General features: G+C 37.2%; 1 protein-coding gene across 6 annotated transcripts in view; it reads left to right on the plus strand.

Annotated features, from left to right (window-relative positions):
* Positions 1 to 22,641, plus strand: part of OPHN1 (oligophrenin 1) — a 607,786-nt gene that overhangs the window by 238,247 nt on the left and 346,898 nt on the right. For all 6 annotated transcript variants that reach the window (XM_030847098.2, XM_060292179.1, XM_060292180.1 and 3 more), the window contains exons 4-5: positions 7,414 to 7,475; positions 16,987 to 17,058. In XM_030847098.2, coding sequence (XP_030702958.1) covers positions 7,414 to 7,475; positions 16,987 to 17,058 — 134 coding nt within the window. The remainder of the gene's footprint in view (positions 1 to 7,413; positions 7,476 to 16,986; positions 17,059 to 22,641) is intronic.

A 22,641-nucleotide genomic window follows, 5' to 3' on the forward strand; every position in this document is an offset into this window, starting at 1 on the left:
CAATTTGTAGTTTTTCAAGGAGTCTCCATACTGTTCTCCATAGTGGCTGTACCAGTTCACATTCCCACCAGCAGTACAAGAGTGTACCCTTTTCTCCACACCCTCTCCAGCATTTATTGTTTCTAGATTTTTTGATGATGGCCATTCTGACTGGTGTGAGATGATATCTCATTGTAGTTTTGATTTGCATTTCTCTAATAATTAATGATGTTGAGCATTCTTTCATGTGTTTGTTGTCAGTCTGTATATCTTCTTTGGAGAAATGTCCATTTAGGTCTTCTTCCCATTTTTGGATTGGGTTGATTGTTTTTTTCTTATTGAGTTGCATGAGTTGCTAATAAATTTTGGGGATTAGTCCTTTCACAGTTGCTTCATTTTCAAATATTTTCTCCCATTCTGAGGGTTTCCTTTTGGTCTTGTTTATGGTTTCCTTTGCTGTGCAAAAGCTTTGAAGTTTCATTAGGTCCCATTTGTTTATTTTTGTTTTTATTTCCATTTCTCTAGGAGGTGGGTCAAAAAGGATCTTGCTGTGATTTATGTCAGAGTGTTCTGCCTATGTTTTCCTCTAAGAGTTTGATAGTCTCTGGGCTTACATTGAGGTCTTTAATCAATTTTGAGCTTATTTTTGCATATGGTGTAAGGGAGTGATCTAATTGCATACTTTTACATGTACCTGTCCAGTTTTCCCAGCACCAATTATTGAAGAGGCTGTCCTTTCTCCACTGTACATTCCTGCCTCCTTTATCAAAGATAAGGTGACCATATGTGCGTGGGTTTATCTCTGGGCTTTCTATCCCGTTCCATTGAGCTACCTTTCTGTTTCTGTGCCAGTACCATACTGTCTTGATTACTGTAGCTTTGTAATATAGTCTGAAGTCAGGGAGCCTGATTCCTCCAACTCCATTTTTCGTTTTCAAGATTTCTTTGGCTATTCAGGGTCTTTTGTGTTTCCATACAAATCGTGAAATTCTTTGTTCTAGTTCTGTGAAAAATGCCAGTGGTAGTTTGATTGGGATTGCATTGAATCTGTAGAAGATTGCTTTGGATAGTAGAGTCATTTACACAATGTTGATTCTTCCAATCCAAGAATAAGGTATATCTCTCCATCTATTTGTGTCATCTTTAATTTCTTTCATCAGTGTCTTATAATTTTCTGCATACAGGTCTTTTGTCTCCTTAGGTAGGTTTATTCCTAGATATTTTATTCTTTTTGTTACATTGGTAAAGGGGAGTGTTTTCTTGCTTTCACTTTCAGATTTTTCATCATTAGTGTATAGGAATGCCAGATATTTCTGTGCATTAATTCTGTATCCTGCTACTTTACCAAATTCATTGATTAACTCTAGTAGTTTTCTGGTAGCACCTTTAGGATTCTCTATGTATAGTATCATGTCATCTGCAAACAGTGACAGATTTACTTCTTCTTTTCCGATTTGGATTCTTTTATTTTCCTTTTCTTCTCTGATTACTGTGGCTAAGACTTCCAAAACTATGTTGAATAAGAGTGGTGAGAGTGGGCAACGTTGTCTTGTTCCTGATCTTAGTGGAAATGCTTTCAGTTTTTCACCACTGAGGACGATGTTGGCTGTGGGTTTGTTATATATGACCTTTATTATGTTGAGGAAAGTTCCCTCTATGCCTGCTTTCTGCAGGGTTTTTATCATAAATGGGTGTTGAATTTTGTCGAAAGCTTTTGCTGCATCTACTGAGATGATCATATGGTTTTTCTCCTTCAATTTGTTAATATGGTGTATCACGTTGATTGATTTATGTATATTGAAGACTCTTTGCATTCCCGGAATAAACCCCACTTGATCATGGTGTATGATCCTTTTAATGTGCTGTTGGATTCTGTTTGCTAGTATTTTGTTGAGGATTTTTTCATCTACGTTCATCAGTGATATTGGCCTGTAGTTTTCTTTCTTTGTGACATCCTTGTCTGGTTTTGTTATCAGGGTGATGGTGGCCTCGTAGAATGAGTTTGCGAGTGTTCCTCTGCTATATTTTGGAAGAGTTTTAGAAGGATAGGTGTTAGCTCTTCTCTAAATGTTTGATATAATTCGCCTGTGAAGCCATCTGGTCCTGGGCTTTTGTTTGTTGGAAGACTTTTAATCACAGTTTCAGTTTCAGTGCTTGTGATTGGTCTGTTCATATGTTCTCTTTCTTCCTGATTCAGTCTTGGCAGGTTGTGTATTTCTAAGAATTTGTCAATTTCTTCCAGGTTGCCCATTTTATTGGCATAGAGTTGCTTGTAGTAATCTCTCATGATCTTTTGTATTTCTGCAGTGTCAGTTGTTACTTCATTTTCATTTCTAATTCTGTTGAGTTGTGTCTTCTCCCTTTTTTTCTTGATGAGTCTGGCTAATGGTTTATCAGTTTTATTTATCTTCTCAAAGAACCAGATTTTAATTTTATTGATCTTTGCTATCATTTCCTTCATTTCTTTTTCATTTATTTCTGATATGATTTCTTTCCTTCTGCTACTTTTTGGGTTTTTTTGTTCTTCTTTCTCTAATTGCGTTAGGTGCAAGTTTAGGTAGTTTATTCGAGATGTTTCCTGTTTATTTAGTTCGAATTGTACTGTTATAAACTTCCCTCTTAGAACTGCTTTTGCTGCATCCCATAGGTTTTGGGTCGTTGTGTCTCCATTGTCATTTGTTTCTAGGTATTTTGTGATTTCCTCTTTGAGTTCTTCAGTGATATCTTCGTTATTAAGTAGTGTATTGTTTAGCCTCCATGTGTTTGTATTTTTTACAGATCTTTTCCTGTAATTGATACCTAGTCTCATAGCATTGTGGTCAGAAAAGATACTTGATAAAATTTCAATTTTCTTAAATTTACTAAGCCTTGATTTGTGACCCAAGATATGATCTATCCTAGAGAATGTTCCATGAGCACTTGAGAAAAATGTGTATTCTGTTGTTTTTGGATGGAATGTCCTATAAATATCAGTTAAGTCCACCGTGTTTAATGTATCATTTAAAGCTTGGGTTTCCTTATTTATTTTCATTTCGGATGATCTGTCCATTGGTGAAAGTGGGGTGTAAAAGTCCCCTACTATGTGTGTGTTACTGTCCATTTTCTCTTTTATGGCTTATAGTATTTGCCTTATGTACTGAGGTGCTCCTATGTTGGGTGCATAAATATTTACAATTGTTATATCTTCTTCTTGGATCGATCCCTTGATCATTATGTAGTGTCCTTCTTTGTCTATTTTAATAGTCTTTATTTTAAAGTCTATTTTGTCTGATATGAGAATTGCTACTCCAGCTCTCTTTTGGTTTCCATTTGAGTGGAATATCTTTTTCCATCCCCTTACTTTCAGTCTGTATGTGTCTCTAGGTCTGAAGTGGATCTGTTGTAGACAGCATATACCTGGACTTGTTTTTGTATCCATTCAGGCATTCTGTGTCTTTTGGTGGGAGCATTTAGTTTGTTTACATTTAAGGTAATTATCGATATGTATGTCTGTATTCCCGTTTTCTTAATTGCTTTGGGTTCGTTATTTTAGATCTTTTCCTTCTCTTGTGTTTCTTGCCTAGAAAAGTTCCTTTAGCATTTGTTGTAAAGCTGGTTTGATGGTGCCGAACTCTCGCAGCTTTTGCTTGTCTGTGAAGATTTTAATGTCTCTATCAAATCTGAATGAGATCCTTGCTGGGTAGAATACTCTTGGTTGCAGGTTTTTCTCCTTCATCACTTTAAATATGTCCTGCTAGTCCCTTCTGGTTTGCAGAGTATCTGCTTAAAGATCAGCTGTTACCCTTATGGGGATTCCCTTGTGTGTTATTTGTTGTTTTTCCCTTGTTGCTTTTAATATGTTTTCTTTGTATTTAATTTTTGACAGTTTATTTAGTATGTGTCTTGGCATATTTCTGCTGTGATTTATCCTGTATGGGACTCTCTGTGCTTCTTGGACTTGATTAACTATTTCATTTCTTATATTAGGGAAGTTTTCAACTATAATCTCTCAGATATTTTCTCAGTCACTTTCTTTTTCTCTCCTTCTTCTGGAACCCCTATAATTCGAATGTTGGTGCCTTTAATGTTGTCCCAGAAGTCTCTGAGACTGTCCTCAGTTCTTTTCATTCTTTTATCTTTATTCTGCTCTACAGTAGTTATTTCCACTATTTTATCTTCCAGGTCACTTATCCATTCTTCTGCCTCAGTTATTCTGCTATTGATCCCATCTAGAGTATTTTTAATTTCATTTATTGTGTTGTTCATCGTTGCTTGTTTCATCTTTAGTTCTTCTAGATCCTTGTTAAATGTTTCTTGCATATTGTCTATTCTATTTCCAAGATTTTGCATCATCTTTGCTATCATTATTCTGAATTCTTTTTCAGGTAGACTGCCTATTTCCTCTTCATTTGTTACGTCTGGTGTGTTTTTATCTTGCTCCTTCATCTGCTGTATGTTTTTCTGTCTTCTCATTTTGCTTATCTTACTGTGTTTGGGGTCTCCTTTTTACAGGCTGCAGGTTCATTATTCCCATTGTTTCTGGTGTCTGTCCTCAGTGGATAAAGTTGGTTCAGTGGATTGTGTAGGCTTCTTGGTGGAGGGGAGTAGTGCCTGTGTTCTGGTGGATGTGGGTGGATCTTGTCTTTCTGGTGGGCAGGTACACATGTTGTGTTTTGGGGTGTCTGTGGACTTATTATGTTTATAGACTGCCTCTCTGTTAATGGGTGGTTTGTGTTCCTGTGTTGCTAGTTGTTTGGCATAGGGTGTCCAGCACTGTAGCTTGCTGGTCGTTGAGTGAAGCTGGGTGCTGGTGTTGAGATGGAGATCTCTGGGAGATTTTTGCCGTTTGATATTATGTGGAGCTGGGAGGTCTCTTGTGGACCAGTGTCCTGAAGTTGGCTCTCCCACCTCAGAGGCACAGCACTGACTCCTGGCTGCAGCACCAAGAGCCTTTCATCCATATGGCTCAGAATGAAAGGGAGAAAAAGTAGAAAGAAAGAAAGAAAGAGAGAAAGAGAGAAAGAGAGAAAGAGAGAGAGAGAGAGTGAGAGAAATAAAGAAAGAAAGAAGGGAGGAAGGGAGTGGGGGAGGGAGGGAGGAAGGAAGCAAGGAAGAAAGGAAAGAAAGAAAGCAGATAAAGTAAGATAAAATAAAATAAAGTTATTAAAATAAAAAGTAATTATTAAGAAAAATAATTTTTTAAAAGAAAGAAAAAACAAATAAACAAAATAACTCAAGAAACTAAAAACAAACAAACAAACAAAAAACGGACTGATAGAACCCTAGGACAAATGGTCGAAGCAAAACTATACTGAAAAAATCTCACACAGAAGCATACACATAGACACTCACAAAAATAGGAAAAGGGGAAAAAGTAATAAATCTTGATCTCAATGTCCACCTCCTCAATTTGGGATGATTCGTTGTCTATTCATATATTCCACAGATGCAGGCTACATCAAGTTGATTGTGGAGCTTTAATCCACTGCTTCTGAGGCTGCTGGCAGAGATTTCCCTTTCTCTTTTTTGTTCTCACAGCTCCCGGGGCTCAGCTTCGGATTTGGCCCCGCCTCTGCGTGTAGATTGTCGGAGGGCGTCTGTTCTTCTCTCAGAGAGGACGGGGTTAAAGGAGCCGCTGCTTTGGGGACTCTGGCTCAGTCAGGCCACGGGGAGGGAGGGGTATGGCGTGCGGGGCGAGCCTGCGGCGGCAGAGGCTAGCGTGACGTTTCAGCAGCCTGAGGGGCACCATGCGTTCTCCCGGGGAAGTTGTCCCTGGATCACGGGACCCAGTGGCGGGCTGCACAGGCTCCCACGAAGGGGTGTGTGTATTGTGACCTGTGCTTGCACACAGGCTTCTTGTTGGCGGCAGCAGCAGGCTTAGCGTCTCATGCCCATCTCTGGGGTCCGTGCTTTTAGCCGCGGTTCACGCCTGTCTCTGGAGCTCCTTTAAGCAGTGCTCTTAATCTCTCTCCTTGCGCACCAGGAAACAAAGAGGGAAGAAGTCTCTTGCCTCTTTGGCCGGTCCAGACTTTTCCCTGGACTCCCTCCCGGCTATCCGTGGTGCACTAACCCCTTGCAGGCTGTGTTCACGCCGCCAACCCCAGTCCTCTCCCTGCGCTTGACTGAAGCCTGAGCCTCAACTCTCAGTCCTGCCTGCCCCGGCGGTTGAGTAGACCTGCCTCTCGGGCTGGTGAGTGCCGGTCGGCACCGATCCTCTGTGCGGGAATCTCTCCGCTTTGTCCTCCGCACCCCTGTTGCTGTGGTCTCCACCGCGGCTCCGGAGCTTTCCCCCTCCGCCACCTGCCGTCTCCGCCCGTGAAGGGGCTTCCTAGTTAGTGTGGAAACCTTTCCTCCTTCACAGCTCCCTCCCACTGGTGCAGCTCCCGTCCCTATCCTTTTGTCTCTGTTTATTCTTTTTTCTTTTGCCCTACCCAGGTACGTGGGGACTTTCTTGCCTTTTTGGAGGTCTGAGGTCTTCTACCAGCATTCAGTAGGTGTTCTGTAGGAGTTGTTCCACGTGTAGATGTATTTCTGGTGTATCTGTGGGGAGGAAGGCGATCTCCGTGTCTTACTCTTCCTCCATCTTCCCCTCCAGCCTCAACTCAGTGGCTTTTAGTATATTCACAGAGTTGTGCAAGCATCGCTGCAATACAATTCCAGATCATTTTCACACCCTCAAAAGAAACCACAAATCCATTAGCATCAGTCCCTATTCCCACCTTCCCCCTACATTCAGTGAACCAGTGATTTACTTCTTGTCTCTCTGGATTTGCCTAGTCTAGACATTTCATTTAAACAAAATCATACAATATGTGGCTTTTTGTGACTGGCTTCTTTCACTGAGCATAATGTTTTTGAAGTTATTCTATGTTGTATTGAGTATCCATCCTTTGTTTCTTTTCGTTGCCACACATTGTTCCATTGAATAGCTGTATCAGAACTGTTTAACCATTCAGCAATTGAAGAACACTTCCATTCTTTCCATTTACTGGCTATTACGAATAATGCAGTCAACAACATTTGTATATAATTGTTTGTTTGTATATGTTTTCAGTTCTTTTAGCAATATACCTAGGCATGGAATTGCTGAATCATGTGGTAACTCTATGTTTAACATTTTTTTAATCTTACGCTCATTTTTTTTTTTTTACCGTTTGCCAAAATCCCCTTAAACTTATACCGTGTTATATGTTGATTATATCTCAGTACAACTGGAGCAAAAAAAATTGGGGTAGGAACATTAGCAAAATAAAAACAAAAACAAAAGAAGAAAAAGGAAATAACTATGCACCAGGTACTGAACTCCTTCTTCTGTTGTCCTTAGATTTGACACCTTCCTCTAGTGGTCATATCATCTTGGGGCACTGGTCTCTACCTCTTTTCCCATAGATTTCTGCCCACTTGCCTATCAGGTACCATGATTAATTTGGTTTATCTTTTATTCTGTCATTTCAGCTGAATCCTTCAAGGAATTTGCCGAATTGCTCAACGAAGTAGAAAACGAGAGGATGATGATGGTAGGTCAATCACACTGGGCCTAGAACCAAGATCATCTCTGATCTTGGGAAGTTTTCTTGTCCTCATTGGTTGGAGTGACACTATGTTGTTTCAGTTTCTGTCTCATCATTACCTGGGTACTGTAAAGACAGGGAATTGATCTGGTTATTCTATCTCAAGTTCCCATCCTGAGAGTTTAGCATTAGGTAGAGGGAAATTAGTCTATTCATTTCAGTGAGATAAGATTTCAGAGGACATTAAATTCGACTGTCGAACATGTTGACAAAAATTGTGGTCTTTAGTGTTCTTAAACAAATTATCTATTTATGTGCTTATGTGCTTTTAGAAGTAATAATGTGGGCTTTATTTATGACATATGATTGTTTTATTTAAATCTATGTGAAAACTTTTTTTCCTTACATTTAAAGTCTAATTTATTAATATTAATAGACTTTAATATTTAGAGCAGTTTTCATTTTACAGATAAGTTGAGTGGAAAGTGCAGAGAGATTTCATATACAGTTGCCCTTTGAACGTCACAGATTTGATCTGTGTGTGTCCACTTATATGTGGGTGCTTTTCAATGAATACTACAGTACTACATGATCCGAGTTCAGTTGAATCTATTGTTGTGGAACCTCAGATACTGGAAGACTGACTGTAAAGTTATATGCAGACTTTTGACTGCACAGTGTGTGTGGGGGGTCAGTTCCCTTGACCCTTGCACCGTTCAAGGGTAAACTGTACTCCCTTTCTTTCCCCTCTCCTCCCCATACAGTTTCCTCTATTATCATCTTGCATGTGTGGTACATTTGTTTCAGTTAATGAACCAACATCAATGCAATATTATTAAGTCCATAGTTACATTAGGGTTCACTCTTTATTGAATATTTTATGAGTTTTGACAAATGCTTATTGACATATATTCACCATCAAAGTTTCATCATAAAGAATATTTTCATTGCCCTAAAAATCCCCTGTGATTCCCCCTTCCTTCTCTGATATCCAAATCCCTGGCAAACACTTATCTTTTTACTGTGTTTTGCCTCTTCTAGAATATCATACAGTTGGAGTCATACAGTATATAGCCTTTTCAGATTGGCTCCTTTGACTTAGTAATATGCGTTTAAAGTTCCTCTATGTCTTTTCATGGCTTGAAAGCTCATTTCTTTTTGTCATTGAATAATATATATGCATATATTATAACCTATATTCCATCATATGGATGTACCACGGTTTGTTCATCCCTACACCCATTGAAGGAGATCTTGGTTACTCCCAAGTTTTGGCAATTATGAAAAACCTACCATACACATTTGTGTGCAGATTTTTGTGTGGATGTAAATTTTCAACTCTTTTGATTAATTTCCAAGGAATCCAATTGCTAGATTGTGTGATATGTCTAGATTTGTAAGAAACTGCCAAACTGTCTTCCAAAGTGACTACCATTTTGCATTCTCACCAGCTTTGAATGAGAGTTATTGTTGCTCCACATGCTCACCAGCATTTGATGTTGGCTGTGTTTTGGATTTTACCCATTTTAATATGTGCATGTAATGGTATATCTTTGCTGTTGTAATTTGTGTTTTCCTGATGACATTTGATTTGGAACATCTTTCCATATGCTTATTTGCCACCTGTAGATCATCTTTGGTGAGGTGTTTGTTCAGGTCTTTTGCCTATTTTTTAATTGGTTTGTTTGTTTTCTTATTGTTCAGTTTTAAGATATCTTTGTATATTTTGGATGCCAGTCCTTTATCAGAAATGTGCATTGCAAAAAAATTTCCAGTCTGTGGCTTATCTTTTCATTTTCTTAACAATGTCTTTTGTGGAGCAGAATTTTTAAATTTTAATGAAGTCCAGCTTATCAGTTCTTTCACAGATCATGCTTTTGGGGTTGTATCTAAAAAATCAGTGCCAAACCAAAGGTCATTTAGATTTTCTCATATGTTATCTTCTAGGAGTTTTATAATTCTATGTTATACCTTTAGGTCTATGACCCCTTTTGAGCTAATTCTTGAGAAAGTGTAAGAAATGTCTCTAGATTCCTTTTTTTTTTTTCCATGGGGAAGTCTGGTTGTTTCATCACCATTTCTGAAAAGACTGTCCTTTTTCCATTGAATTACCTTTGCTTCTTTGGCAAAGACCAATGGACTATATTTGTGTGGATCTATATCTGGACTCTCTATTCTGTTCCATTGATCTGTTTGTCTATTTTTTCAGCAATATTACAGGATTTTTTTTTACAAAATTTAAAAAAATATTGAAGTATAGTTGATTTAAATATTGTGTTAGTTTCAGGTATAACAATAAAGTGATTCATATATATATGTATATATATTCAAATTATTTTCCATTATCAGGTATTACAAGAAGTTGAATATAGCTCCCTGTGCTATACAGTAAATCCTTGTTGCTTATCTATTTTATATATAGTAGCTTGTATCTGTTAATCCTATATTCCTAATTTATCCCTCCTCCCCTCCCATTCCCCTTTGGTTACTGTAAGTTTATTTTCTATGTCTGTGAGTCTGTTTCTGTTTTGTATATAGATTCATTTGTCTTATTTTTTAGCTTCCACATGTAAGTGATATCATATGATATTTGTCTTTCTCTGTCTGACTTACTTCACTTAGTATGATAATCTCTAGGTTCATCCCTGTTGCTGCAAATGGCAATATTCCATTCTTTTTTATGGCTGAGTAATATTCCATTATGTGTATGTTTATATATAAATATATATGTGTGTGTATATTGATATGTGTGTGTGTATATATATATATATGTGTGTGTGTGTGTGTGTGTGTGTGTGTGTGTGTATGTATGTATCACATCTTCCTAAGCCAATCATCTGTTGGTGGGCACTTGGGTTGTTTCCATGTCTTGGCTATTGTAAATAGTGCCACTGTGAAACTTGGGGTGCATGTATCTCTTCAACTTAAAGTTTTAATTTTTTTCTGGATATATGCACAGGAGTGTGATTGCTGGATCATATGGTAGCTCTATTTTTAGTTTTTTAAGGAGCCTTCATACTGTTTTCCATGGTCACTGCACCAATTTACATTCCCACCAACAGTGTGTGAGGGTTCCCTTTTCTCCTCATCTTCTCCAGCATTTATTATTTGTAGATTTTTTAATGATGGCCATTCTGACCAGTGTGAGGTGATACCTCATTGTGGTTTTGATTTGCATTTCTCTAATAATTTGTGATGTTGAGCATCTCTTCTTGTGACTGTTGGCCATCTGTATGTCTCTGGAGAAATGTCTATTTAGGTCTTTTGTTCAGTTTTTAATTTTCTTTTGGTATTAAGTTGTATGAGCTGTTTGTATAGTTTGGATGTTAACTCCTTGTCGATCACATTGTTTGCAAATATTCTCTCCTATTCCGTAGGTTGTCTTTTCATTTTGCCAATGGTTTCCTTTGCTGTGCAAAAACTTTTAAGTTTCATTAGATCCCATTTGTTTATTTTTGCTTTTATTTCTTTTGCTTTGGGAGATTGATCTAAGAAAATATCACTATGATTCATGTCCGAGAATGTTTTGCCTATGTTCTCATCTGGAAATTTTATGGTGCCATGTCATATTTAGGTCTTTAAAACACTTTGTGTTTATTTTTGTATATGGTGTGAGGGAGTGTTCTAATTTAATTGATTTACATAGCTGTCCAGCTTTCCCAACACCACTTGTTGAAGAGACTGTATTTTCTCCATTGTATATTCTTGCATACTTTGTCATAGATTAATTGACCATATGTCTGTGGATTTATTTCTGGGCTCTCTGTTCTTTTCCATTGATATATATATCTGCTTTTGTGCCAATACCATGCTGCTTTGATTACTGTAGGTTTGTAATGTTGTCTGAAGTCTGGATGGTTTATACCTCCAGCTTTGTTCTTTTTCCTCAGGATTGCTTTGGCAATTCTAGGTCTTTTGTGGGTCCGTATAAATTTTAGGATTATTTGTTCTTGTTCTGTGAAAAATGTTATGGACCAATACCACACTATCTTGATTACTGTAACTTTGTAGTAAGTCTTGAAGTAGGATATGAACTTCAGAACCTGTTTATCAATATCCGCAAAACAAATTGCTGGAATTTTGATTGGAATTGCATTGAATCTATAGATGGGACAAACTGACATCTTAAAAATATTGTCTTACTATTTGTGAACATGGGTTATCTCTCCCATTTATTTAGACCTTCTTTGATTTCTTTCTTCAGAGTTTTATAGTTTCCTCATAATGATCTTATATGTATTTTGTTAGATATATTCCTAAGTATTTATATTTTTTTGTGAACTCTATTTTAACAGTTGAATAAATAATCTTTTTGTGTGGTCCCTAGACTTGTACCACCAGTGTCACCTGGGAAATTGTTAAAAATGAAGGTCCTTGGCCACACACCAGAGCTAGCTGAGACTTAAATGTGGAAGTACCTATGTTGGTCAATATTTATTTTTATTAGGAGCATGTGGGTCAAGTGGAAACAATGTTAAGGACAACAAAGTGGTCTATCTTCCCTTCCTCTCATTGGATGACTTTGTATTGGCAACTCAGTTTTGTTAAACCCATTTATTCCAATAGCAAGAGTTCTTTAATCTGTAATCACTCTTCCTTTTCAACAGGGTGGTACTGGCTTCTCAGAATACTGCTACCATTTAATCTCAGCTCCTAGAGAGTTAGGATTGAAGGCAGGGCCCGTAAATCTGGGAAATTAGATCTTTAGGTGCTAATAGTGGCTGTGCCACTAACTTATTTGTGACTTCACACTAATCACTTTATTTCTTCTAGTCTCTCTTTATATGTAGATGAGAAAAAATTCCCATCTTCTAAGTTCGTTGTAAGTACTCCAAATGATAAAATGAATATGGTAGTGTTTTATAATAGCAAAAAGCACTGATTATATAAATGTTTCTAGTTATCTTTTGTTGCCCCCAAGATTTGGCTTGTGGAAATTTGACTTGGGAATTTTCTTCATTTAAGAGATTTGCTTATAATGATAGTTAAGAGAGGCCAATATGGGTAGTTTTCCCAGAGCCTATTAGATGCCCCACTAGCTAATCCACACTCTACTAAATATTTTCTTCTGTTATAAGAGTTTGTGGACTGCTACCAATGTTGATCTCAAAGACATTCACCCCTATTTCATTCAGATACCACTAGAAATGTCAGCTGTACAACTCTTCAGCCCTAGTTGTTTCTTGATCTCTTTTACTTACCCGATTACAAAGCTCTAAAATATTGAAGAAGGATTCACCTTTTGAGATGTTTTTCTCACCATAATTGCTGGCTGTTTTCCACAGGACTGACTCATTTTCTTCTGTCTTTAATTATGTTCTGCCCTTTTGTTCCCTCAATTCTTCAGTCATGTCTTGAGTATTGGCTCCCTATTTCCTATTTAATTACAGGAATTCTGTGTAGGTTAGGCTCAATTAAGGCCTTTTACAACATGCCAGGGATCGTTCTTGACTGCACCTCTCTCATTTCCTGGAACTGTGGTAGAAGGACTCTTGTACCTCAATATGGTAAATGTTAAACAGCTTTCTATAATTTCTATAAAAAGAGGCCCAAAGAAGCTTTAGTAGAACATGAAGGAAGTTCATAGCCCTAGCATGTGACAACTGCAGATGTCTAGTCATTCTCATAATGAATTTTAAATTGTTGAAGAAACTATGGAGGGAATAAATGAAGAGGAGCATCCCCGCTTTTATTTCTTAAAAAGTACAGTGGGGGAGGTTGTAGTACCTCTGAAAGTGGCCTTTAAAAGTCTGGGTAACAGACTTTCTCTATGATTAATGATAAGAGGCTTGCCTAGATGCCTTTCTAACTCTGAAGGGGACTCTGTTGGCAATGGCAAGGTCTTTCTTTGAGGACTGCCAAGAATGACCTAAAACAGTGTACCCTCAATGCCTTCTTTTGGTAATTGGTTAACCATCAAAGATTCCTGAGCAATATTTCACTAATAGATTGAATGCCATCTCTATTTTAGTAAGTGGCCTATCTAGTTTGGTTTTATTCAATCAGAACCAGATTTTAGATAAACTCACTAATGTGTTTAGAATGTCACTTATGCTGGGGCTTCTACTGTGATATAGTAGGCAGGAGCTTTTGTCCTAGAGAGCTCACAAAATGAATGCAGTGATAAGAAAGGGAATAAAGGCCAAGTTTACTTAAAAGGGCTTTTCTGAGTAATTGTTAGATTTCTAAGGAGTTTAAAGGTAAAGCTGAATGGGAAAGAAAAAAGAGCCAATCCTCAGTGCGACATTTTCCTACATTTCTAGCTCTATGTTCTGGCAGAAATTAGTATAATAACCAATGAATGTTAAAGAGAGGAAAAGGTTCAGAGAATCTATTTGTATTGTAGGAGACAGGGAGCAGTATTTCCAATGCAATTAAGGAAAACTCTCGACTCCAATTTAAGTGAACCATGTGCTACTTTTCTAGACTGGGACAGAGCCAAACGTAAAAATAGTAGCCTTATGAACTCTGTGAGAAGTTACTGGCACACTTACTTATGCAAGAAAATCCCCCGTGGAACATGAAAAACTGGCACCTGTACCATCCTTGGGGTGCCTGCATATGCAAGGGCTCAGCTGAATATCCATACAGAGGCTTGACACATATTACTCTCTTTAGAAGTGACATGTTCACTTCTTATTCAAAGACAAACTTCCTCAAGGTTTCCCAGTTGGCTACTTTTGTGTTATCTTCGTGAAACTGGAAATAGTTTTTCTAATTATCTATTGCTACATAACACCCTATTCCAAAACGTGGTGACTTAAACTATTTAATTTTATCTCATGATTTTGTGGGTCAGGAATTCATGCAGGGGTCAGCTCAGAGATTCTTCTGCTCTATGTGGTGGTATTCACCTTGGAGGTGGGGTGATATGGATGGTCCAAAATAGCTTCACTCACATATCTGGCACCTTAGTGAGATGACTGCAAGGCTGGGCTCAGCGGGTCTTTTGACAAGAATGTCTACATTTGGTCTCTCTAGCTTGGTAGTCCCAGGGTAGTCCAACTTTTTATATTGTGGCTCAGGGCTCATGAGGAGTGTTCCAAGGGAACCAGGTGGAAGTTACTGGCCTTTTATGACCTAGCCTGGGATGTCATGTAGTATCCCTTCTGCTGTACTGTGTTTGTTCAAAGCAGTAACAAACCCACTCATATTCAAGGTAGAGGGGATGGAGACCTTCCTTCTCAATGTGAGGAGTATCATAGAATTTGTGTCCATGTTTTAAAACTTCCACAATAGTAAAGAAGAAAAATTATTCCCTGTATGTAATCTATGACACCAATAACTTAGTTTATTTCCAGGTGGGTACACAAAGTTGATAGCACATAATTCACAATCCATGGAAATGTAGAGTGTATTGGGCAAAGGAGACAGGCTGGTACTTTTAGTAAGAGAATTATTGTTTTCAATCAAGGATAGTCACTGGTGTCTATTTTTGATATCATGGAGCTTTGATTGGGTGAGAGTTTGCCCATTTAGTTGAACGTTGAATCATACCTGGATAGAAAATAAGAGGTCCAAAGTGCCTGTAGGACTTGGATACAATATGTATTAATGCCTCAATTCGTGTTGCTTTTTGTTGGTAGTTTAAAAATTGCTTCTTACTCTGGAGAATACAGAACTGGTCAAAACTGGCTTTCTACTCTCTATTCTATTTTTGTCATAAAGACATATCTTGTCTTACTGACACTTTGTCTCTTCTGATAACGAAGCCAGTCCCTCATTTTCTTGTCTTGTAATGGATCAAAATTAAATTGCAGCTAATTCGTACCTCTGAAGAAACAAACCCCACTTGTTGCGTTGGATAGATGAAATCTCCCAAGTGGTTTACATGAAGACAAAGCTTTTTATGTCTCTACCTGCCCACTGTGCAAGGGATTCAATTTGGATATGATGTTTTTATATTTCCAACACCATATTAATGCCAATATTTTTAGTACCTGGACAGGCTGTTCCTGTCAGGTTCTGAACTTACAGTTAGGTTGTTAGAAGGCCTGGTCCAGTATTCTCTGTGATGCTGTAATACACTCCTAGTTCTGAGGGAAATGTTCTGGTTTTATGACACACCAGGGCAGGGCTGGAAACAATTTATACTGGGATTTTTCCTGATGCTATTCCTGCTAACTCATTTGCCTCCCGTGAAATGATTTGCACTTGGTGCAATTGGCCTTTTCATGTATTTTCCCTTCCCTTTCTCTTCTCTTTTCCACATATACTTCAGGCTTCCTGTGTCTGTTTCTGGGCATGACCCTGGATATTTATCGATTAAAAACTCAGATCAGACTACCAGTAAAGTTACAGAGAAATGCCCCTAATGTTCCTTCTTTCATTTCCTCTCACAGCATTTGATTTTTTTTAAGGAGGAAAAGTTTACTTTTTCAAATTAAAACTTGATTCCACACCTCTCCAACTTTGGTATTAATGTTATCTCTGATTTTCACAGATTTTGATTTCCATGTACAGTTATATTAATTCCCAGACACATCATAAATATTGAAAGATTTGAAAGCATCAACTTAATCCCAATTTGCCATTATATTTTTAATGCAAGAATAAAGTTTTGGTGAGTAGTTAAGGAAATGAATCCAAATGTCTAATTATACCAATAGCTCCAACTTAAAACAAATTAAAAAGCTAGAACAGTGCTTTTAAAACTTGAGTGTACACACAAATTACCTAGGGCCCTTGTTAAAATAAGGATTCTTATTTGATAGGTCTGGGGTGGAGGCTGAGATTCTGCATTTCTAACAAGATCCCAGGTGATGCTGCTGCTGCTGGTTAGGGGGCCATATTTTGAGTAGCAAGGACCCAGAAGAGTTTTTGAAACCTTTGTTAATTTAAGCGAAATGTTCACTTTAACATTTCTTCAGAAACCAGTTTGCATAAAGCTAGGTCAGTTACTCAACTGCTCCAGGGTTAGGGAGTAATTCCCTCATTAAATCCAAGATGTTATCGATTGTTAGATGAGTCATTATTTTATGTGCTGCTAAGAAGGGAAAACACTGACAAACTATGATGCATGGTGATTTCAGAAATGTTAAAATATGAATCTTAGAATTCAAGAAATCGGATGGTTTCTCTGACTCCTTCCCAGTTTCCACAATGAGTGTTTACTCTGTGCTAGGTACTTTGTCTACAAGATAGGTGCTGTGATGATCCTATTTGACAAAGGTTTGGAGTGGCAAATTACCTTAAGTGGCACAGCTGGAATTTGAACCCTGGTCTCTATGACTGGAAAACCCACACTCTCATCTTCTCCCCCACAGGAAGGGCTCTTGTCCTTGAGAAAAATGCTCCCCTGTGCTATCTCCCATGGTATTCACTTAAGGTAATCGTCAAAGCATTTGATTTTAAAAGACCAATATGGGAAACACAGTAACAAAACTCAACAAACCAGCAAACTAGTTAACGTTTTGCAGGATGGTGTATTACAAGGAAATACCCTAGTAACAATGAATGTTGAATCTGAACCTTGCTAATCTACAAGTTATTTTGCGTGTTCTTTCTTTTTCTCTAGGTACACAATGCTAGTGATTTGCTGATCAAACCCCTGGAAAATTTCCGGAAGGAACAAATAGGCTTCACAAAGGTACATTTTCTCTACATGTATAAGATATTTTTTTATAGCAGTTGAGTAGTTGTTTGGGCTACCACCATTCACTCTTCAGGGGTGAGGAGGATTCGTCTCTATAGGAAAACTCATTATCAAAAAATGTGAGACAATCTGGATTTGGCTCCTGACTCTGCTTCCAACTAGCTCTATAACTGTGGACAAGACATTTCTTTTGGAGCTTCAGTTTCTCCATATGGAAAATGGGGAGCTTGATAAATAGCTATTATTTAAAGGTGACTTACCATGTGATGAGCCCCGGGCTAGGTGTTTTACGTTCATTCTCTAATCAAAACAACCCTGTGAGGTTCTGGTATTATCTGCATTTTACAAATCATGCAACTGAGGTTTGAACAAGATAAAGAACATGATCAAAGTTATAGCTATATAGTTAGTAATTAACAGTTGACAAGATTTAAACCTGGGAATCTATTTAGCTTCAAATCCCACATTCTTCCATTAAACTATAGTCTAGATCTATGCTGTCCAATATGGTAGCCACAAGCTATATAAAGAAAATAAAATTAACAACTCAGTTTCTCAGTCATGCTAGTCGCATTTCAAATGCTCAATGAGTCACATGTGGCTAGTGGCTACTGTATTGGACAGGGCAGCATTGTACCAGATAATGTCAGTTCCCATGGATCTCTCTGATTCCCCAGTGTCTCATGAAGGGGTATGAATAATTGTCAAGTTTATTCTTTACAACTAGGTGTAGGCCTATCTTGTAAGCTCCAATATGTATGTAACATGTGACCAAGACAGCCTACCAGAACTAAATGTAGGTTCTTGACCAAGCATCTGGCTCTTTTAGGACTAAGAACACACTGCACAGTGGTTATCATATGGAATACTTTGACAAGCATTTTGGATGAGGCTATGAAAGTAGCAAGTTATGAGAAGAAAGAGCAGACTAGTGGATGTGCTTTCCATTGCCTGGTATCATCAGTCAGGTTGACATGGCATTATGTGAGTAACTGGCATTCAAGCAAAGTGAGTTCTCTGGATAGGCCAGCAATTCTGGATTCCACTCAGTCCATCATTGAATACTTAATTGGGAAAATGTATAATTGAAGGAAAAAAGAGCCTTTAAAACCACAAGTGTGGTATGAAAATAATTAGCTACTTGTTAAGTGCCATGACAGTTGTTAACATAACATTGATTAAGTGGATGAAGAAGGACAGATGATGGGAAAACCCTTACATCTGGTTTTCTTTCATTCCCGGTGAGAATAGGAAAAATGAAAGTAAGAATATGCTGCAGTGGTTGACTTCATGTCATCTAAGGGAAAGGAAAAAATTTTCTGTTATGTAATTCCTATGTCCCATGCCTAGGCTGGGGATTTTACATATTCAGTCTTCCTTAATTCTTACAGTAAACCTGTGAGGTAGTATGTACATTATTCACTATCCCAATGAAGAAACTGAGCCTCAGAAAGGTGAAATTTCTATTAGTCTTTTTTTTTAAAGTGGCTACATACAATATAATATTCCATTAACTAGCTGTGCCATAACCCATTTATGCATTTCTCAATTGTTGGTCATTTAGGTTTTTTCTGATTTTTTTTACTATCATAAAAAAATTGTAATGAACATCCTTTTACATACAGATTTTGAAACTTGTCTAATCATCTCCTTAAGATACATTCCTGAAGTGATATTGATGGATCACATGCATGTTTCTATTTTTGTTTTCAAAATGCACCGTTTAAAAAATTTTTTTTTATACAGCAGGTTCTTATTAGCTATTTCATACATGTTAGTATATGTATGTCAATCCCAATCTCCCAATTCATCCCCCTACATTCCCCCCTTGGTTTCCATACATTTGTTCTCTACATCTGTGTCTCTATTTCTGCCTTGCAATGTGGTTCATCTGTACCATTTCTCTAGATTCCATATATATGAGTTAATGTACGATATTTGTTTTTCTCCTTCTGAATTACTTCACTCTGTATGACTCTAGCTCCATCCACGTCTCTACAAATGACCCAATTTCGTTCCTATTTGTGGCTGAGTAATATTCCATTGTATATATTTACCAAAACTTCTTTATCCATTCATCTGTCAATGGGCATTTAGATTGCTTCCATGACCTGGCTATTGTAAATAGTGCTGCAATGAACATTGGGGTGCATGTGTCTTTTTGAATTATGGTTTTCTTGGGGTATATGCCCAGTAGTGGAATTGCTGGGTCATATGGTAATGCTATTTTTAGTTTTTCAAGGAACCTCCATACTGTTCTCCCTAGGGGCTATATCAATTTACTTTCCCACCAACAATGCAAGAGGGTTCCCTTTTCTTCACACCTTCTCCAGCATTTGTTGTCTATAGATTTTCTGGTGATGCCCATTCTAACTGGTGTGAGGTGATACCTCATTGTACTTTTGATTTGTATTTCTCTAATAATTAGTGACGTTGAGCAGCTTTTCATGTGCCTCTTGGCCATCTGTATGTTTTCTTTGGACAAATGTCTATTTAGATCTTATATCCATTTTTTGATTGGGTTGTATGTTTCTTTACTATTGAGCTGCGTGAACTGTTTATATATTTTGGAGATTAATCCTTTGTTGATTTGTTTGCAAATATTATCTCCCATTCTGAAGGTTGTCTTTTTGCCTTGTTTATAGTTTCCATTGCTGTGCAAAAGGTTTTAAGTTTCATTAGGTCCTATTTGTTTATATTTGTTTTTATTTCCATTACTCCAGGAGGTGGGTCAAAAAAGATCTTGCTGTGATTTATGTCCAAGAGTGTTCTTCCTATGTTTTCCTCTACGAGTTTTAAAGTGTCCGGTCTTATATTTAGGTCTTTAATCCATTTTGAGTTTATTTTTGTGTATGGTGTTAGGGAATGTTCTAACTTAATTCTTTTCCATGTAGCTGTCCATTTTCCCAGCACCATTTATTGAAGAGACTGTCTTTTCTCCATTGTATATACTTGCCACCTTTGTCATAGATTATTTGACCATAGGTTTGTGGGTTTATCTCTGGGCTTTCTATCTTGTTCCATTGATCTATATTTCTATGTTTGTGCCAGTACCATATTGTCTTGATTACTGTAGCTTTGTAGTATAGTCTGAAGTCAGGGAGCCTGATACCTCCAGCTCCGTTTTTTTCCCTAAAGATTGCTTTGGCTATTCGTGGTCTTTTGTGTCTCCATATAAATTTTAAGATTTTTTGTTCTAGTTCTGTAAAAAAATGCCATTGGTAATTTGATAGGGATTGCATTGAATCTGGAGATTGCTTTGGGTAGTATAGTCATTTCTCAATATTGATTCTTCCAATCCAAGAACATGGTATTTCTCTCCATCTGTTTGTGTCATCTTTGATTTCTTTCATCAGTATCGTATAGTTTTCTGAGTGCAGGTCTTTTACCTCTTTAGGTATGTTTATTCCTAGGTATTTTATTCTTTTTGTTGCAGTGGTGAATGGGATTGTTTCCTTAATGTCTCTTTCTGACCTTTTGTTGTTAGTGTATAGGAATGCAAGAGATTTCTGTGTATTAATTTTGTATCCTGCAACTTTACCAAATGCACTGATTAGCTCTAGTAGTTTCTGGTGGCATCTTTAGGATTCTGTATGTATAGTGTCATGTCATCTCCAGTGACAGTTTTACTTCTTTTCCAATTTGGATTCCTTTTATTTATCTTTTTTCTCTGACTGCTGTGGCTAAGACTTCCAAAACTATGTTGAATAATGGTCGCAAGAGTGGATATCCTTGTCTTGTTCCTGATCTTAGAGGAAACACCTTCAGTTTTTCACCGTTGAGAATGATATTTGCTGTGGGTTTGTCGTATATGGCCTTTGTTATGTTGAGGAAGGTTTCCTTTATGCCCACTTTCTGGAGAGCTTTTATCATAAATGGGTGTTCAATGTTTTCAAAAGCTTTTTCTGCATATATTGAGATTATCATATGTTTTTTATGCTTCAATTTGTTATTATGGTGTATCACATTGATTGATTAGCGTATACTGAAGAATTCTTGCATCCCTGGGATAAATCTCAATTGAAATTGGTGTATGACCCTGTTTGCTAGTGTTTTGTTGAGTATTTTTGCATCTATATTCATCAGTGATACTGGTCTGTAATTTTTTCTTTTTTGCTGTATCTCTGTCTGGTTTTGGTATTAGGGGGATGGTGGCCTCGTAGAATCAGTTTGGGAGTGTTCCTTCCTCTGCAATTTTTTGGAAGAGTTTGAGAAGGATGGGTGTTAGCTCTTCTCTAAATGTTTGATATAATTCACCTGTGAAGCCATCTGGTCCCGGACTTTTGTTTGTTGGAAGAGTTTTAATCACAGTTTCAGTTTCACTACTTGTGATTGGTCTGTTTATATTTTCTATTTCTTCCTGGTTCAGTCTTGGAAGGTTATATCTTTCTAAGAATTTTTCTGTTTCTTCCAGGTTGTCCATTTTATTGGAGTAGACTTGCTTGTAGTAGTCTCTTATGATGCTTTGTATTTCTGTGGTGTTTGTTGTAACTCCTACTTATTCATTTCTAATTTTATTGATTTGAGTCCTCTCCTTGTTTTTCTTGATGAGTCTGGCTAAAGGTTTATCAATTTCGTCTACCTTCTGAAAAAAAACAGCTTTTAGTTTTATTGGTCTTTGCTATTGTTTTCTTTGTTTCTATTTCATTTGTTTCTGCTGTGATCTTTATGATTTCTTTCTTTCTACTAACATTGGGTTTTGTTTGTTCTTCTTTCTCTAGTTCATTTAGGTGTAAGGTTAGATTGTTTGAGATTTTTTTTTCTTTCTTGAGGTAGGATTTTTTTGCTATCAACTTCCCTCTTAGAACTGCTTTTGCTGCATCCTGTAGGTTTTGGATCGTCGTGTTTTCATTGTCCTTTGTCTCTAGGTATATTTTGATTTCTTCAGTGATCTCTTGGATATTTAGTAACCTATTGTTTAGCCTCTATGTGTTTGTGTTTTTTATGTTTTTTTTCCCTGTGATTGATTTCTAACCTCATAGAGTTGTGGTCGGAAAAGATGCTTGATACAATTTCAATTTTCTTAAATTTACCGAGGCTTGATTAGTGACCCAAGATGTGATCAATCCTGGATAATGTTCTGTGTGCACCTGAGAAGAAAGTGTAATCTGCTATTTTCAGATGGAATGTCCTATAAGTATCAATTAAATAATCTGGTCTATTTTGTAATTTAAAGCTTGTGTTTCCTTATTAATTTTCTTTCTGGATGATCTGTCCATTGGTGTAAGTGAGGTGTTAAAAGTCCCCTAGTATTCTTGTGTTACTGTCAATTTCCTCTTTCATAGCTGTTAGCATTTGCCTTATGTATTGAGGTGCTCCTACGTTGGGTGCATATATATTTATAATTGTTATATCTTCTTCTTGTATTGATCCCTTGATCATTATGTAGTGTCCTTCCTTATCTTTTGTAACATTCTTTATTTTAAAGTCTCTTTTATCTGGTATGATTATTGCTATTCCAGCTTTCTTGTGATATCCATTTGCACAGAATCTTTTTCCATCCCCTCACTTTCAGTCTGTATGGGTCCCTAGGTCTGAAGTGGGTCTCTTGTAGACAGCATATATACAGGTCTTGTT

The sequence above is a fragment of the Globicephala melas genome, chromosome X (assembly GCF_963455315.2).
Source record: "Globicephala melas chromosome X, mGloMel1.2, whole genome shotgun sequence".
NCBI classification, from domain to species: Eukaryota; Metazoa; Chordata; class Mammalia; order Artiodactyla; family Delphinidae; genus Globicephala; species Globicephala melas.